We start from the raw sequence: 19,434 nt of genomic DNA on the forward strand, positions 1-19,434 counted from the left end.
GATAATGTTTGAAGCCCCTAAATCTACACAAAGATGTGTCTATTAAAGGAACATGGAAATGAATCTATTAAAGAAAGGCTAAGTGTGTGATTGATTGCAGTCACATGTGCTTTCATTTGTAGAGTTACATCTATTTAGTGATTGCATCTTCATAAAGATAAATTCTGGGTAATGGGCAGTTATATTTTTATTTCATCTACCAAGCTGCTGTTTCAAATAAAGAAACAGATTTACAGTAACTAAAGAACACACAAATCACATAAAAAAAAACCAGTTATTTTATCCTTTCAGTGTGGCTAGCAAGGATCCTTTGTGTCTACAAATTTCCCTGGGTGGTGCTGTTGCCAAGAAATTCTAATTCATGACAAGGTTTTCTGCGAACTGGGGACCGAGGCAAACCTGCGGATGGACAGACCCTACAGTTTGCTTTGTTTTCCTGGCTGATATAGCACCTGGCGGCCCAGGCCTGCAGAAGGAAGTGCAAAGGCAAGATCTTCACATAAAAGGAGAAGCAATGTGGCTCACAGACCAAATCCCATCCCTGGTACCATGAGGCTGTTCTTGGAATGCAACCATTTCTGCAGGTTTTCCTCTAGAGATGCCTTATACCAAAGGCCCTCATAAAAAGTGTTTCAGGGTGCCTGAAACCAAGATGAAATTGCAGTGTTATGGGGACACTTTAGTCCTTACAGTAGCCAAGTATGCCATTAGTTTAAAACAATAGGGGAATGGGGGAGGAGAGAAGAATGTTCTATGATTTATTTATTTGTTTCCAGTAGCAGTGGAAAATTTTCTCCGAGCAAAGAGAGGCCTGAAACTGACCCCATCTGCTAATTATGAATCAGCATTAACAACAAACATAATTCCATAAGACTTTTCAAGCAAACATGCGATGCTCCTCAATGACACGATGCAAAGCTAAGTCCAAATAAGACTTAGATCATCACTGCTTGACCTGCACTCATGAAATAGCAGACTAGAGATAAAACATATAAAAGTTCTAAAAGTCTTTGTATATTCTAGAAGAAAATAAAAGTATTGTATCAAATTCTTTTTATTTTCCAAGTCAGCAGTGTGTCTAAAAAAAAAAAAAAAAAAAAAAAAGATCATGATTTCTATTGGCAAAAAAAGTCATGAATGAGTTTCCCTTTACCCATAATCAAGTGGTACCCCATAAGAAACTCTGGTTTCTGTCCTACCCTTGACCTTTTCCTACTTTTGCTCAGACAGCTCTTGGAAATTTTCCTACAAGTTTCAAAGCGCTTAAGGCTGGCAGTCTTAAGAATTGCGCGTCAGCTGAATTCTATAAAATAATAGACCACATAAGCACAGTGTAATTTACAGTTATATGACAGGCAGAAAGATGATGTTACTTGGGCCGAGTGCTTAAGTATGCAGTCAGAGCCCAGGAATGGAGAGCTGTTAATGCGTGATGTCCATTTGGATTTTAGAATTATACCAGCAACGATTATTTTCAGACTTGGAGCTATGTGGCTAAGGCATCATTGCCAGAAAATCCAATGTCAAAACGAGGATCTCCGTGACAGGAGGTAGCCCTGTCACAGTCAGTGACTTTGTCACAGGCTCACTGACTATTAGGCAGGACAATTATCCCATATCCTAAGTTTAAAATAAAATCCCCAAATCGTTTATCTTCAATTTTCAAATGTAAAAATGTTCTTGAGTTTATCATCGAAGCCACTCTTTCTCTAGAAACCAAGTCAGATTATCAGAATCACCACATTTTGCTCATCTCCACGAGCCCAGGTACATTGTTCACTTTAAGAAGAACATCTAATAATTACTCCTCATTTGACCTCTAAAATCTGATTACCCCAGAGCATAAAGAAACTTCTTCCTGTCTGGGGTTCTTTGCAGAAACCTTGTTGAGCTGTTTTGAGCAAAAGAGTCTCAAAATTTCATTATCTGATAGTTGATTTGGAACTAACGGTTGCATATCACCATCACCACCCCTTATACTCAGAAGCAGCAAGACGGTTTTGGGAGGGGGAAGAAGGAAGGGATAGAGGTTAAAGGTTTTGTCATCAGTGTAAACCTATGGTCCTAGTCGCCTTTATATAGAGCAGTTGTGATTACGGAGTCCAGAGCATAAAGCTCACCGGAGTGATATATTGTTTATCAGTGCTTCCCCACAAGCTATGCATCAGCGTTGGCTATAAGCACGCCGCTGAATAAGTTGGCTAAGGGTTTTAAGGTGAGAGTGGCTGGCAGTTGGAGAGGGTTAAGGCAAGAAATGAGGGGGTTCCGAGGGGTGAAAAATCCTTTGCCTGTAGAAACTAAACTAGAGCTTCCCTGAATGGGGAGGAGGCAGAGGAGCAGGGGGAGGAGGGGAGAAGGAAAAGCAGAGATGGCTTCTTAGGAAACAATAGATATAATACATCCTCTAATTGTCAAACCAATGATGTTTCTTTGCAGATCTAGAGTTTGTCCTGGATGGTCTAGCCAGATCTAGAAAAGCAGGTTTCCTGTGAAGAGACCTTCCTCCAAATCTGGCTTTACTACTCTGAAAACTTGAACCAAAACAAAGTTGCATGATTCATCAGTAGGGAACGTTCTAACAAATAAAGCCAACTTTCTTCCTTCTAACACTGCTTAACAGTCACAAACAAGGGCTGCCTTGGGCAGGCTGACTAAATCAACAGATTCCCTTCTCTAACCTGTCTAGACAGTTGTTAATATGCAACCGATTCCATACCAGTGGGCTGACAGTGTGAAATGAAGGCTATTTCAGAAAATGAAATTCAGGCAACATTTTGGTTTAATTAGCATTGGAAATAAAAGGAAAAAAAAGATCCAGTGAGACCCTTCATGAGATACACTCTCGTTAAGGATAAGGAAAAGCATGCATTGAAGAAAGACTTTATACTAAAAATATGTGAACTGTGTATGTGTTTACAGAGAGACAGAGTCAAGCATCTGCTAGCGTCCTTGGACAAGAATGCATGTGTGGACACACAGACACCAGAGGCCAATACCTGGAGGAAAACTCACAGCCTCTGACCAGAAGTGAACTAGCAACAATGGTACAGTTAAAGGATCCGCTTTGCCACTCAGCTTCTTATACCAAAAGCCAAACCTCTTTTGCTAAAGCAGAGACTGTTACATACACCTCAGCCTCAAGCTGGCAAATCCTGCTTTGGATCCCGGCAGAGGAAATTCAGCCGTTCATTAGCCTTAACAAGCTGCTGTCACTAAGCGAAGAAGTTACACGAGCAGCCACACACCAAGCCTCTCACAGCTCTCCCCCCAAGGGCAAGCGGGTTTCTCCAGGACGGACTGTACAAGTTCACACTTCCTATGTGCAAATCCGGACTGTCTTCTTGGACTTTCCACGGTGCACACTGTAGAATTTTTAAATACCCGTGTCTCCCCGCCCCCACCCACCATCTTTCCTGCAGAATGTCCCCTCAGCAGCTCCTAATCGCTGCTGGAAAAAAACACTGTTTCCGCAGCAGAGCCAGCACTTTCCACTGACCAGCACTTTCTTTATTCCACTTCACAAAGCCCAGCGAACTTGTCACCAGCCCCGCTTCATCCTCCCTGGGACGGCTAGCCAACTTGGCATCGGTGCCCTTCAGCATCCTAGGAGTTTCTTAACTAGTCCTCTAAGACAAAGTCAGAGGCATGGAAGCACACATCAGCTTTTGTCCGAGGTTGTGCTGCCTAACTAGAGAAGGACCCTAAACAAAAAAGAGAAACAAGGACACGCATAGAGGGTGTTCTCTTTCTGGAGGCATCACACTGGGAAAACCTACAATTCATTGTCAGCCTCAGCTACATCTTCCCGTCCTCCTTGAGTATCTTTTGTCACTGGGCTCTTCTCTCTTTTGCCTACCTTCTAATCTCAAAATGAAGCTCCTATTCTTTATTGACACTCGCTAATTACTGAAAAACACTCCGCTTTGCTCCTGCCCACCCTCCCCCGCCCCCCATCCGATGGTCATAAGCACCAGTTGAAATAGATGAACCTGATTTCAGGTATCAAGTGGGTAGAGCTCATGCATGCGAGAACGTGGTCCCTGTCAGCAATCGCTCCTAACACCCCAAACCACCTTCCTACCCGGCTCCTCCGAACCCCAGAAGTTCGGCAGGTCTCTGACAGGGGACAGCAAACCCGACAACGTGTACGCAGGGATGTGTGTTGGCGACTGAAACGCAGGCAGCTCGGACCGGCTGCTCAGCTCGGCACACTACGAGGTTAGGGGTGGGTGGAGAGGTAAGCGCAGATGACTGTTTCAGAAAACATTTTCAACAACAGACAGCCAAAAAGGAAGAAAAAAAAAATCAAACAAACAAACAAAAATTTCAACCCAGAGCCCACACCAACGCAGCCCCTGCGTCTCCGCCGCCACCACACGATTTACACAAGTAATTTAAATCATTCACCTGCTGCCAGGTCTCCTCCAGGGATGGTAAAGCTGAGAAGTAGCCGGTGTCGTGGACAAGTTGTAGCTCCTGGAATATACTATAACTAGCCAACACGTCCATGCTGCTGCTGCCGGGCAAAACGGGAGGCGAAACCCTCCCCCGAACACAGTTGGGGCTGTTTGTTTGTCAGTCTGTCTGGCTCACCCCCCAAGAAGGCAGACATCCAGTGGCCCTTTTGTTTTGTTTTGTTTCAGTCAACTAAAAAGGAAAAAAAAAAATCAATGCAGGAGAGGGAGAGAGGAGGTGAGAGAGGAGCGAGTGAGTGGGGTGGATGGAGAGAGGCATCCAGCGTGTACAGTGCAGACGACTGCCAGGAAAAGGGGACTTCTCCACGGGAGTAACAATTCCCTTCCAGGGCTCTAATCACTCCAGCTCGTGGATCAGGAAGGGGGATGCAAACTCACTGACACGAAGCTGCCATCTATTTCTGCAGCGCTGTTCGCTCCTAATGCAATCTTTGCTCTTTATTTTGGGAGGTTGCATTTTTTTCTCTCGCGATCGCTTCTCTTCCCCCCACCTTCCCTTCCCTCCCCACCCCCCACCCCATCCTTGCTAGTTTGTAGTCTTCCCCCTCCCTTTTCTCCTCCTCCTGCTCTTCCCCCTCCCGAAACTCCCTCCCTCCGCTCGGTTCTCCGCGCAGCCGTGGGATCTCGGAGGAGGGCGTCCATTAGGCCGCGTGTGACCATGTAAGGTAAACAGGGGGCTCATGAAGTCACTGAGGACCAATGGGGAGCCCGGAGCAGGGCCTGGGGCGGGGCTTGGCCCTGGCGGCGGGCGCGGATTGGCGCGCTGCGGATCTCCCTGCTGCCTTACAAGGCGGTGCGAGGCGAGCTATTTTTAGAGGGCTATATAAGGGGGCTGAGGCGACCGCCCGGCGGCCGGGGAGCGGGAGCGCAAGGGACGGGCAGGGTCGTGGCGACACTCGCGCCAGCTCCCGGGACGCCGGGTCGGCTGGGCGCGGGCTGGTCGCCGGCCTCCGACCCTCCACGAGGGTCGACCCTCCACTGCCGGAGCCCGCGCCCCTCAGAGGGAAGGGGTCGCGCGTCGCCGCGGCGGCCCTGAGGCTGGCGGTCGGGAGGTGAAAGTCCGGAGTGAGGGGTCAGGACGCCTCCTGGAGGGGGCGCGGCGCAGGGGGCCGCGGGGAAGCCGCCGAGGGCGCGGAGCGGGAAGGAAGGACGCTGGCCACCCCGCCTCCGCCTGGGCACGGGGCAGGGACCCGCGCGAGGCGGTGCCGGGGAGGTCCTCACGTACTCAAAAACAAGCAGAAAAGGCATCCAGGGCCCCTTCCCGAACTCCCCACAGGCTGCCAGGGTGCAGAGAAGAAGCGCCTGAGGAGGAAGTGCCACACAATGGGAGAGAACAAAGGCGAGCGGAGCGAGACCGCGGCCTGCGCCCGCCCCCCGCTTGCGCACAGTCCCCGCCCCGCCCCGCGGGCCCGGCGGCCGCCGCCGCCCTCCCGCTCCTGCTTCTGACCCCGAGCGAGAGACCTGGTCGGGAGTCCGGCGGCTAGAGTTGATTGTAAGGGGCCTGTTGCTCGACTGTGCGTTAAAGAGGCTAGAGGGAGCCTAGGTAGACGTGGGGCGCAAGCTGGAACCGGCAGCTTGCGAGGGGGCCTTTACGTGATGAGGCTCACCATGGGGTCTCCAGCGAGGTGTCTTCAGAGCTGCGATGGTTAGAGGAGGAACTCGATTTCTCGTTTTCTGGAGTTGGGATGTAGACATAGAGAGATCTGTTACATCTGAGATGAAAACCCTGCACAATACACGTTAGGGTTGGCCAATTGTTTGCTTGACCTTAAATGGTTAGTGTGGTTTAAGCTTCCCCAAAATGCGCTGTGAGCTGAGCTTCCACTTTTGGAATGATTGCAGAATTCGGTGCTTAAGAGATGAGAAACTTCGTTCTACCAGTAATGGAAGAAACGCTTCACCTTAATCACCCTCCTTGTGTTTCCCCTCCCTTTGACTATGTAGGACTCGATAACACAACATTTGAAAGATTCTACTCTATGAAACAAGCACAGATTGAAATTCAGTATTTGCCAAGGAATATTAAACATGAATTACTGGGATTGAGGAAAGCCTGATTTATTTACTTGTTAGTGTCTGGAATTCTGTTGGCCAGATTCATAGCATTCATTGTATGAGTATAATTGGAACATTTACTCTAATGTAGATCCAGATGCATCTGCAATTAGATGTGCAGGGACGCTGCCAGCTAACTAGCTGCATGACTTTGAGCGAATTACTGGGTCAGAACTTGTATCTACCCATCTCAGAAACAGAAATAGTGGGATCCGCGTTGTCTAGTTGTTACGAAGAGTCAAAATATCTTTGGTAACTCACCTAGCATAGTATCTGACACTATTAGGTGAATACTAAAGATTAGCTTATCATTGTCTCCCCCATTGAGCTATGTAAACTAATAGGACCCTTAGGAGAATATACTATTAATAGAATCTTGGAGATAGAGGAAAGGTAGAAACCCCTTGCTAGTTTGTTACAAGGTCTCCCCTTCTCCATGCTCACCCCTGACCCCCATGCTATTTCAACTGGGGGGATGGGCAGGAACCATTGAGAAACACTAGGGCAAAAAACATGTTCATGAATAATAGGGGAAGGAAAGGAACTTGTGTATAGAAAACTAGAGGCAAAAGGTGAGGCAAGACCAACCATATAATTTGGTACTTGAGACTCAAGTGAACTTATTTTGTGTGTGTTACATTATAATCATTTTTGAATAAAATAGGACATATCGGTTAACGTGAGTTTGAAGATTTTACAAATCATAGTTCCCATTTATTAAGCACTTCAAATGTGCCGTATGTGCATAAACATTTTATATGCAATGTCTCGTTTAATCTTAAGGACAGCCCCAAGGTATGTACTTTTATAATCCCCAACTTTATGGATGAAGATACCCAGGCTTGGAAATACTAAGTTGGTCAAGGTCTCACAACCTGGAAGTGGTCAAGCAGGGGTTCAAATCTAAGAGCATCTGACTCCCCACACTGTTCTGTACTGAGCTTTGTATGATGAAAAATGGGGTTCCTCAGCTTTAAGTCAGTGTGTGTTTACAAAAATTGCTTGGGTGGGGCCGGAGGAGGGGGCTTCCATTGAGACTTTTCCTACGTAACTATCAGCCGTCTGACGTGCAAAAGGACTCAACCAAAATTTTACAAAGCAAATACTGCAAACCTGATTATGATCTTTGCTCCAAGCTTTGTAGAATATTTTAGATTCATTTTAAGAGATTTATGCAGCAAGGCATTCTGAAAGGCACATTTTCAATATTAGTTATATTTAGCTACTTTTTATAGCCTAGAGACCCAAGATTCACATTGCAAAACACATGCAAGGTATCCAAATGTACAAAGTAATCAACAAATTAAGATCACAAGAGAACTTTGGCAGTTCAGCAAACCAAAATAAACTGCACTGTTGTAACTACCACTTACTGATTACCTTCTTTGTACCTAGCATTTTACACATACCTCTGATCTCCACAATCCTGTGAGGGAACTATTAGTGCTCCATTTTTATAGATGAAGATACTAAAGTTTAGAGAGTGCATGTAATTTGCTCATTACCATGTGTCTAGTAAGTGGGTAAAAGCAGATTAGAATACAGGTCTGCCTCTAAATTGACTCCAAAATCTGTCTTCTCCGCAAGTATTGCCTTGGGAGGTATTCATTTTACTTCTAATAATGTCACTCTTTGGAAGTGATCCTATAGGAAACACCCTAGAGTAAATAATAAATTATCCCCCCACCCGGGAGAGCTTAGAAATAAATGAGGATATTTTAAGAATAAAATAGTAAAAATTTAATATGTGAATACACACATTAAAGGCATCAGGCTGTTTCCACCAGTAAAGTTTTGCTTCATTAGTATAGGAAGTCTTTATTATCCCAGTGTGATTAGTACTCCTCAAAGTAAATCTACTTAAAACTGGGACCAAATTTCAGACCAATCAGTGAAGAAAGGTTTGCTTAAGACTTTATTTGAAAATAAAACTCAATGTTATTAAAATACATTTATTCTGTCCTATATGGGCATACCTCATTTTATTGTGCATAGCTTTATTATGCCTTGCAGATACTGCTTTTTTATATAAATTGAAGGTTTGTGGCAACCCTGCTTGGAACAAGTCTTAACAGCACAATTTTCCCAACAACATGTACCCACTTTGTGTCTCTATGTAACATTTTGGTAATCCTCACAATAGTTCAAACTTTTTTTGTTATTATATCTGATATGGTGATCTGTGGTCAGTTATTTCGGTTTTACCATTGTAATTGTTTTAAGGCACCATGAACTGTGCCCAAATAAGACATAGAACTTAGTAACTAGTGTGTGTGTGCATGCTAATTACTCCACCAACTGGCTCTTCCCCTCCTCTCCTCAGGCCTCCCTATTCCTTAAGACACAACAATAATGAAATTAGGCCAATTAATATCCCCACTATGGCCTCTAAGTGTGCAAGTGAAAGGAAGAGTGACATATCTCTTTAAATCAAAATCTAGACATAAGCTTAGTGAAGAAGGTATATCAAAAACTGAGATAGACCAAAAGCTAGGCCTTTACACCAAACAGTTGGTCACTCTGTGAATGGAAAGAAAAAGTTATTGAAGGAAATTAAAAATGCTACTCCAATAAACACACAGATGATAAGACAGCAAAACAGCTTTATTGCTGATATGGAGAAGGTTTTAGTGGTGTGGATGGAAGATCAAACCAGCAACAACATTCTTTTAAGCTAAAACCTAATCCAGAGCAAAACCCTGACTCTTCAATGTTATGAAGGATGAGAGAGATGAGGAAGTTGCAGAAGAAAAGTTGGAAGATAGCAGAAGTCGATTTATGAGGTTTAAGGGAAAAAGTCATCTCCATAACATTAAAGTACAAGGGAAGGAGCAAGTACTAATGTAGAAGATGCAGCAAATTATCCAAAAGACTGAGCTAAAATCATTGATAAGGGTAGATGATGCAGCCTTCCATTGAAAGAAGATGTTCTCTAGGACTTTCATAGCTAGAGGAAGAAAGCAATGTCTGGCTTCAAAATTTCAAAGGACAGGTTGATTCTCTTGTTAGGATCTAATGCACCTGGTTCCTTTAAGTTGAAGACAATGCTCATTTACCATTTTGAAAGTTGTAGGGCCTTTAAGAATTATACTAAATCTGCTCTACCTATAAATAGAAGAACAAAGCCTGGATGACAGCATATCTATTTATATGATGGTTTACTGAATATTTTAAGCTCACTGTTGAGACCTACTCTTTAGGAAAAAAGATTCCTTTCAAAATGTTACTGCTCATTGACAATGCACCTGGCCATCCGAGAGTTCTAATGGAGATATATAAGGAGTTGTACATGTTGTCATGCCTGCTAACACAACATCCATTATGCAGCCTGTGGATCAAGGAATAATTTCAGCTTTTAAATCTTATTATTAAGGAAATACATTTCATAAGACTATAATTGCCATAGATAGTGATTTTCTGATGGATCTGGGCAAAGTAAATTAACAACGTTATGAAAAGAATTCACCATACTAGATGCTATTAAGAACATTTGTGATTCATTTGTGGAAGAGGTCAGAATATCAACATTAACAGGAGTTTAGAAGAAGTTGATCCCAACCCTTCTGGGTGACTTTGAGGGGTTCAAGACTTCAGTGGAGAAAGTAACTGCAGATATAGTAAGAACAGCAGAAGAACTAGAAGTAGAGCCCAAAGAGGTGACAAAAATGCTGCAATCTCATGATAAAACTTACATGAATGAGGAGTTGCTTCTTATGGATTAGCAACGAGAGTTCTTTTCTGAGATGGAATCTGCTTCTGGTGAAGATGCTATGAACATTGTTGAAATGACAAACTATTTAGAATATTATTATACATAAAATGAGTTGATAAGGCAATCACAGGGTTTGAGAGGATTGACTCTTAATTTTGAAAGAAGGTGTACTTTTGGTAACATGCTATCAAACAGCATTGCATGCTACAGAGAAACCTGTCATGAAAGGAAGCATCAATGTGACAAAATTTATTGTTGTCTTTTTCTAAGAAATTGCCACAGCCCCTCCAGCCTTCAGCAACCCACTCTGATCAGTCAGCAGCCATTGACATTGAGGAAAGACCTTCTACCAGGAAAAAGATTATGACTTGCTGAAGGCTCAGATGATAGTTACCAATTTTTAGTAGCAAAATATTTTAAAATTAAGGTATGTACATTGTTTTTTCTTAGACACAATGCTATTGCACACTTACTAGAGTATAGGGTAAATATAACTCATATGCACTGGGAAACAAAAAACTTGCATGACCCACTTTATTTGCTTTATTGCAGTGGGCTGTAACCAAACTCAGCAATATTTTCAAAGTATGCCTGTATTTAACAATATGTACCTTGTTAGTATAACTATGTGCTAATTGTAAAATGAATAAATCAAGAAAGTTATTGTTGGTTTAATTTTTCTACAAAATGTAAAGCACCGGTTGGGGCCCAGAACACAATACCCCAATATGTATGGCACCTTGACATGCTGAGTATTTTGAGCCAAAGGAGATTGGGAGAGCCACTAAAGCAGGAATTTCTCTCTGACCTTCCCCTACTCCTATTTTCTTTCCTGAAACAGATCATAGAAACTGAAATTTCTCTCCCTCAAAGCAAGCCATAAAACCTAAGAAGGTCACTCTCTGACCTCCTCCCTTTTGCCCTGAAGACCTTCATGTGACAGGTGTTCTGCCCCTCCCTAGAGGCCAAAGAGAATCTGAACAAACAGGCCTTGTTAAGTTTCCAGTTTATTAACTTTAGGCCATACCTCCTTTTTATTCAATCCTACTTCAACGCAACTGTTCATCCTTCATCACACCTAAGCATTAAAATACAGTTTTCCCTGGGTCTTTGTGTCTTTATTTTTGAAGCCTCCCGTGTCATGTAAAACTTTGATTAAATAGATTTGTGATATTTTTCTCTTGTTAAACTGTCTTTTGTTATAGGAGTGTCAGCCATAAACCTTGTGATAAGGGAGGAAAAGTTATTACTTTTTCTCCCCATCACAGCTTACAATATGCCTTATTTCATATTTGACTTTTACAAGATAATCAAAAAGAGGGTCATTTTGTAAAAATGTTAGAGAGCTTCATCAGTTTCCCCAAGGGTCTCTATTGGTTTTTTGTATTCAAAGTATTCTCTTCTGAAGCAGCAATATAGTCACCCTCCCTGTTGATTTTTACCTTCACTTGTTAAACTCTACAAATCTCTATTTGCCAGTGGCCTTATCAACCTTACTTTCATTGACATCATAAAATCTAACACTTTTGGCACGATTTGCAATTTTACTTTGCAGTATAATCGAATATATTGCATTGTATTGTAAATGTTTGCTACTATGAGAGCAGGAGAGAAGATTGTTAAGAAGGGATGTTTGAGTGGGGGACTAATTTATAAGTGGCCCTATCATTAATAAATATTTTTGTGTACTGACTTTTTCTTCCCTTCACAATCTTACTACCGTGGAGGAAAGTGTGAACTTGGGTTGTGTCGTAGAAAACATGAGTGTCAGAGAGGCGGAGGTTGGTAAACAAGACTGCCTGAGAAACATGGTTTGAATTTGGAAGAACATGAGAACATGTATGTGGCCACTTGTGAGAGCTGTTTCATAACTGAGAAAAATGAAATGGTAGTCTCATCAGGCCTCTAGTGTCCTGGATAAAAATATTTCTTGAAAATACGTCTCTCTGTCTTCATTCTGTGCTCACTTTCTGCCCATAATTTGACTTCCCACTTGTTCTGCCTACAGGAGAAAAGGTACTGGTTACAACCACAGGAGCCTGGTCACTGTGGCAGTACTATTGCTATTGTCAATGTCAAACATCCAAAGACATTTTAGTTAATATGTGTGTTTTTTGTGAGTTTAATTAGCATGGGTCTGACTTCCTAGGTTTGTTTAATTTTAAGACACTAACATATTGAGATTTCTAGACATGATAGGCTTTAAAAAATGGTCTCAGTGAATTAACCAAGAACTCTTATTATCTTCTTCAGAAGACATCCCAATCTTGCCACTAGCTTTTAGAATTCTGTGGGTATATTATAGTTTAACAAAACATTTATTTTTAAATAAAATGCCAAAGCCAACCCTGAATGTTACATCTTACATTGCAGTGGGTCATACAAAATGGATAAAAGAGGGGCCTGGTAGATTGTGAGTTATGGGCGTGTGACCCAGGAGACAATTTGCTGCTTCCTTCTAACTCAAGTGATCTATTGCTTAACAAAAATTCACCTACCATCATGATAAAGGTAAGGAATTCACAAGTCCAGCAAAAGTTCACTGTCAAGAATGCTCTGTCCAACCTTAGAATGTTGGACTTTGAATGTCATTATGACCCGTGTTACATGATTCCTGTGGAGATAAATATCAGTAGTCACTTTTCTAGCTTGAGCTATCAGCACCTAAAGTATCAGTATCCTCTGTGAAGAACAAAATCATCATTTGAATTCAATCAGTCATTCAACATATATTATGTAAACCATTCAGTCATTTAATATATATTATGCAAAGGACTTAGGTTGAAAATAAAATGGTAAACACAGACATATTACCAGTATCAATTTCTGAGAGAGTAGTACTGTGTCTCAGAAGTTAGACAAGGCATTTGAAGTGTCTAGTCCAACCTTCATCAGATCTACTGCTTCCTTTTGCAACATTGCTTTCAGGAGATGCCCAGTTCCTCCAATGGTAGGGAGATCCCAGCAAGCACTAGGATAAGCTGCTATGATTGAACCTGATTGGATGATTTTCCCCATCTAAGAATAGCATCACAAGCTATTCAGGGGTCTCTAGACAAAGATTTTGGAAAAGAAGCCAGTAGGAAATGAGAAAAAATTTTAAAAATAGTAAAAAGAATTAATTTTGCTGTGCAATGACACAAATGCCCAGATAGCTGTGAAGCCAGTGAGAAATCAAGTTGCTAATGTTTTAGAGATTCTTAGCTTTTGTGGCATGTGAGGCACAATTTGTAAGATAGTGTTGTGTTTCATCCTGAGCATTTTTTGTTGTGACATGTTGAATACAACACAGTGTAATTATTAATATGTTAAATATCACTGTCAATGTTTTATCAGAATATTATCATTTTTCTTTTAAAAGTGCCATTTCCAAAGGGCTTGGCATGCAGTTAATGGGATTTAACAGCAGAATGCATCTTGGATTTTGTAATCGAAATCAATGGGAGAATAAGATTGATTTGATGGAAAGTCTCTGTACTGCAAACTTTGCTGACAATGACCATTCCTTTAAGTGAGAGATACCTATTCCACAAGTGCTCAATGATGAGTTTTTATGTATATGATAGATCTAGATAGTTTGAAAAATTAATAATGTCAGAAGCAGGTTTTGTTTTTTTTTTTTCTGACTAGTTTCTCATTTGAATCTGACTAAATTTTCTTTACCAGAAGGATGCTTACTTGAGTGCTTTGAAAACTCAGCTGAGCCATAGTTTTTAATGCTGTCCCTGGTCTCCTCAGGAGTAAGTTATCACATGCTTTAAAATCCTCCATTTCGGCCGGCCGCGGTGGCTCACGCCTGTAGTCCCAGCACTTTGGGAGGCCGAGGCAGGCAGATCACGAGATCAGGAGATCGAGACCATCCTGGCTGACGTGGTGAAACCCCGTCTCTACTAAAAATGCAAAAAAATTAGCCGGGCGTGGTGGCGGGCGCCTGTAGTCCCAGCTGCTCCGGAGGCTGAGGCAGGAGAATGGCATGAACCCGGGAGGCGGAGCTTGCAGTGAGCCGAGATCGCACCAGTGTATTCCAGCCTGGGCGACAGAGTGAGACTCCATCTCAAAAAAAAAAAAAATTCCTCCATTTGTGCCATCTAAATGAGAGAAATAATGCTTCAATGCCCCCCTCAGAATGCTTCACAATTCTCCTCTCTTCTCCTTCCGCTTTGCAATGCTTAAAGATTGTTTGAAGCAAATGTGGTCATGCTTTATACTGTGTCATTTCATTTTGGCTTCTCCCAAACTGGGCATCGTGGAAGGTATGCCCTTAGCTGCTCTGCCTCCCTTTGGTCATTATTTGGGAAGCCAGTGCAATCTCATTTGATGAAGACCAAAAGGTAGCATAACTCAGAGAGGCTTACTCCTCTTACCCAATTTGTCCAAATGGGAAATTCCACCCAGCTCTCCTTGTGCCACATATAAGCCCCAATCCTTTCCTTTTCTGTGATATCAATTTTCAACCTTTGAGGAATATTCATGTTAAAGCAATCCTCTTTTGTTTTGTCCTTTCTACATGTTCAAAACTATTATTTTAAAAAACAATTTATTAAAGAACATACAAAATATCTTTAATAAAATTTTAAAATAATATTGCTTTCTATAGTATTCTTTGGACACCATATTGTTTGTGCTAGATTCTGTCAGCTTGGCCTAAACAGGAGCAGATGATATTAGCTCAAATGATATCAAAAGTGCTTGAAAGAATATAGAAGTTCTAAGGCACGTAGAAAAATTTTCATAATTACTATTACCAAAATCTGCCCAAAGTATATGAGATGTTCTCAAAGAACCCACTTTACAGAGGGATTTAGAGTAATATATTTTTCAGAATTTAAGGCACTTCTCAATCTATTAAGAAACAGTTACTGTTGCATTTATCACATTTTAAGGGAAACTATAATCTTGAATATTGTAACATTTCAAAAGGTGATACAATAACAGGCCTTTTTGTGAACTAGTAACAGCATTAGCCAAAGGAAAGCTAAAGAGTAAGGACTGGTTAAATATAACTTTCTTCCACACTGCCCTGGGGTAACTGTTGTCCTAAGTGACCTTTAAAAATAATTTAGAATGGAAACAGATCTACTTTAGTAGTTTTACTAAGTATTTGACAACGTAGAATTTCCCCTTTTTGATTTGTCTTTACCATAGCAACCTTCTGATCTGTGATTTCCTCTTTTGAATGAACTGACTTATATGAGATTTCCCTTTGTAAACACATAGTATCTATTTTTATTTATTTACATACTTGTTTCTTATTTCTTCTATTCCAGAGAGGAAGTGTGAACAAATACAATAAAATACAGGAACTACAATACAAAAAAAATAGTATTAAATAAAAGACAGAAGTCAAATACCAGAGGATAAGGGAGAAAGAAATATAATAGATACACATTGTTATTCTAGCTCCTTGTAACTTTGCTTAGTGTGAATCAATGCCTCTAGAGCACAGAATCTCACCTATTTATGGTTATTTACTGGAAAAAATTTTCAATGTTGCTATATGTTTAAAAAGTTTATGATAAATTGTTAAAAAAATTAACTTTGAAGTCATAGAGAAAAGAGAAGGAGGAGGCAGCAGATAAAGGGCAGAAGGAGGAAAGGGAAGAGAAGTGTGAAAGTAAGACCAGTTTTGAGTGAAGGTGTGTGTGTGTGTGTGTGTGTGTGTCCACACAAATGAACCTTCTTTTCTCATTTTGATGTTCCTTCTGCAGGTATTTGAATGAAGCTAGTTTAGAATAATTTATTGAATGCTCACTAAGCGCTGAGTGCTGTACTAAATGCTCTTACATGATTCTCTCATTTAATCCTCCAAACAACATCAGGAAATAGATATTATTGGCATCATCCTTATTTTATTAAGCGGTTAAGTAAATTGCTCAAAATTACAGAGCACAGAAGGAGTACGGCCTGGATTTGAACCCAATGAGCCTGGATTTCAAATTTTAGAGTCCTAACTTTTAAGCTGAAACTAACGATAAGGGCAAAAATAATAAGGTCCTCAGAACATGTCTGTGTTTTTTACTCCTTTTTTGCATCCCCTAAAACCTGGCACAATGCTTGACACAGAATACTTAATACACACTTATTACATGATCATATATCATAGAAAGAAACAGTAGTACTCATTTGGTTACATTTTTCTCTATGTTCTCCATCCTTCCTGCATGATTTCTATCCATTTGTCCATCCATCCATCAATAAATACAATGCAAGGATCCATGATGACTTATGAAGAATGGAACGGGTTCAAAGATTAGGGAGATATCAGCAAGAACCATATATATTTAGAACATGTAGATTGCAACCAAAATTCAAATAAAATTTTTTAATGTTTTTTGCTTCTTAATGTACACTTAGCTTTAAACATTTGCTATGTCAGTGTTTTCTAAAACTTGCAGTTATTCTGTAACACATCTCCAGTCTCTACATGTATCTGAATTTTACCCACCCTTCCACAGATTTAACTAATTTCTCCTAATGTTTGCAGGACAAAACTAAGGAAATGTCTAGACCCTCTGGGTAAAGGAAGCCCCTAGAGACTGGCATGTGAATCACAAACTCAAATTCTTATGAACCAGACAGGTAACCTCAATGAGTAAGGTGGGCCAGGTAAGGACGTTGGATAATTGGAGAAGGCACATTCCATTTAAAGGAGATGGCTACTGCTCAACTCCAGCCATCTGTGACAATACAGATCCACCATGTGCTGCTAGATCATCTTATCTTTCAAAGAAAGCAAAAAAAAAAAAAAAAAAAAAAAAGAATTTTTTTTTTTTGTGAAATCGCCTGATTTTTAAATTTTGATAAGGAATCCAGATATACAAGAAAAAAAATATTTCACAAAGAACAAAAACTACACAACAGCAGACCAAATTTGGCCAATGGGCCACCAACATGTGACTTCTGTGTGAGTACCTACCCCTTCCTCAAAGCAGTAGGGGTGACTACTTGTTGGTCTGCTTGGCAACATGCTTCACCAGGAATTATCCTGCCAGCTATGGCTTAAGCATTCAGGTGAGCAGGGGCCCCCACGCAACCCACCTGAAGGAGGCCATTCCATTTCCAGGTGTCTCATAGTCATCTCTTTCTAAGACTGAGCTGTAGTCCAGCAGACCTCTAATTTATTCATATTGGGGATGTTCTGTTTTCTGTAGCATCCCCAAAATACATCTTTTCTTTTTCATATACCAGCCCTTAAAGAACGTGAAGGCAATTATCACTTTTCAGTGGCTGCTGTGAGGAATACTAGAAGGAAATCTATCATTTCAAGTGTGGTCCAACCAGTGCAGAGGCAGAGTTGGGTTCTATTTTCCTTTGTTTCCAATACTGTATTTCTATCAAGGCAACCTAAATCTAATTTTGTTTTGTAAGTGCATCTCATGGTTAACTTATATGAAATTTATAATAAACTAAAAACCTATCAGTCATTTTTTAACATGCGCTACTATAAAAATAGGCCTCCCTCATTCTTGCTGTTTTACCCCAAGACAGGACCTTTATGTGTACTTATTAAACTTCATCTGTTTATATTTGGCTCATTTCCTTTCTGTCAAAATCTTTTTTACATTCTTGATTTTATGGTCTAAAACATTTGCTCTTTTTCTCGATTCCATATCACCTATAAATTGGATAGGCCTGATAAGAACAGCTAACATGTATAAAGTTTGCTATGTGCCAGGCACTGTCTGAATGCTTTACATATATTATTTCATGCTCACAACTGTCTCAATTAGCTACTAATCATATACCTATTATACACATATAAGAAAACTGTGGCACAGAGACGTTAAGTAACTGGTCCTGGACCACACAACATCTAAGTGATAGGAACAGGTGAGGTGACTCCAAAGCCCGCAAGCTTAGTTGGTATCCTTTGCTTTACCCCATCAGATCTCAGAGGGCAATGTAGAAAGACAACACTAGAATGATAAACCCTTTTAAAAACTGCCCTCCTGTAATCCCGGCACTTTGGGAAGCCAAGGCAGGAGGATCACCAGGTCAGGAGTTCGAGACCAGCCTGGCCAATATAGTGAAACCCCGTCTCTACTAAAAATACAAAAATTAGCTGGGCGTGGTGGCAGGCACCTATAGTCCCAGCTACTCGTGAGGCTGAGGCAGGAGAATCACTTGAACCTGGGAGGCGGAGGTTGCAGTGAGCTGAGACTATGCCACTGCACTCCAGCCTAGGCAACAAAGTGAGACTCTATCTCAAAAAAAAATAAATAATAAAAATTGGCTGGGCACGGTGGCTCACACCTATAATCCCAGCACTTTGAGAGGCCAAGGCAGGCAGATCACAAGGTCAAGAGACCGAGACTGTCGTGGCTAACATGATGAAATCCCATCTCTACTAAAAATTCAAAAATTAGCTGGGTATGGTGATGCGTGCCTGTAATCTCAGCTACTCGGGAGGCGGAGGCAGGAGGATCGCTTGAACCCAGGAGGTGGAGGTTGCCGTGAGCCGAGATCGCGCCACTGCACTCCAGCCTGGTGACAGAGTGAGACTCCGTCTGAAAAAAAAAAAAAAAAAAAAAAAAGCTCTATTCAAATGCTAAGAGCATAGATTATTATTCCCATTTATCAGATAAAAAAGCTGAGGCTTGGAGGTTAAAGCAACTTGTGTGAAACCACGTAGGAAGTTGTGGCAAAGTGAGTGCTAGCCCCACACCCCTTGCACTCTTTCCACTGCCTAACTTTATCTCCAACGTGCTGTTACTTCAAATCTGATTAGTGTTGGAGGGAGAGCTACCCATCCTATGGCCACTCATTAAGTGCAAGCATTTTCTCTCTGGTGGAAAATGCTCTTGATTATTTATGCCCTTCTCCCCCTGTTTTTCTTTGCTACCAGAATCCTAATGCTCTGATTGAAATATGTTCAGTTAAATATATACTTGCCCGGCCTCCCTTGTAGTTAGGGATGCCAGGGGTACAGTTCTGGCTAATAACATATGAAAACAAGTCTTCCAGTATGCATTAGTTTTCTAGGGCTGCCATTGCAAAGTACCAAAACCTGGGTGGCTTCCGGAAAGGCAATGTATTGTCCCATAGTTCTGGAGGCTAGAAGTCTGAAATCAAGTTGTTTGTAAGACTGGTGCTTTCTGAGGGCTCTGAGGGAAGGATCTATTCCAGGCCTCTCTCCCTGGCTTGTAGATGCATGCTTCCCGTTCACATGGCTCTCTCCTAGTATGCATGTCT

The 19,434-nt window shown here is 41.4% G+C and overlaps 1 protein-coding gene across 3 annotated transcripts in view; it reads right to left on the reverse strand.

Moving 5' to 3' along the window:
• KLF7 (KLF transcription factor 7) overlaps positions 1 to 19,434 on the reverse strand; it is a 163,217-nt gene that overhangs the window by 86,203 nt on the left and 57,580 nt on the right. The window contains exons 3-4 of one of the 3 annotated variants that reach the window (XM_063647831.1): positions 6,083 to 6,149; positions 4,408 to 4,647 (exon numbers count right to left, since the gene is read on the reverse strand). In XM_063647831.1, coding sequence (XP_063503901.1) covers positions 4,408 to 4,509 — 102 coding nt within the window. In that variant the 5' untranslated portion in view covers positions 4,510 to 4,647; positions 6,083 to 6,149. Of the gene's footprint in view, positions 1 to 4,407; positions 4,648 to 4,853; positions 4,971 to 5,700; positions 5,850 to 6,082; positions 6,150 to 19,434 lie in introns of those variants that run through there. The other 2 variants (XM_054478879.2, XM_063647830.1) reach the window with 2 other exon arrangements.

Source organism: Pongo pygmaeus, chromosome 11, assembly GCF_028885625.2.
Source record: "Pongo pygmaeus isolate AG05252 chromosome 11, NHGRI_mPonPyg2-v2.0_pri, whole genome shotgun sequence".
In the NCBI taxonomy this organism is placed as follows: Eukaryota; Metazoa; Chordata; class Mammalia; order Primates; family Hominidae; genus Pongo; species Pongo pygmaeus.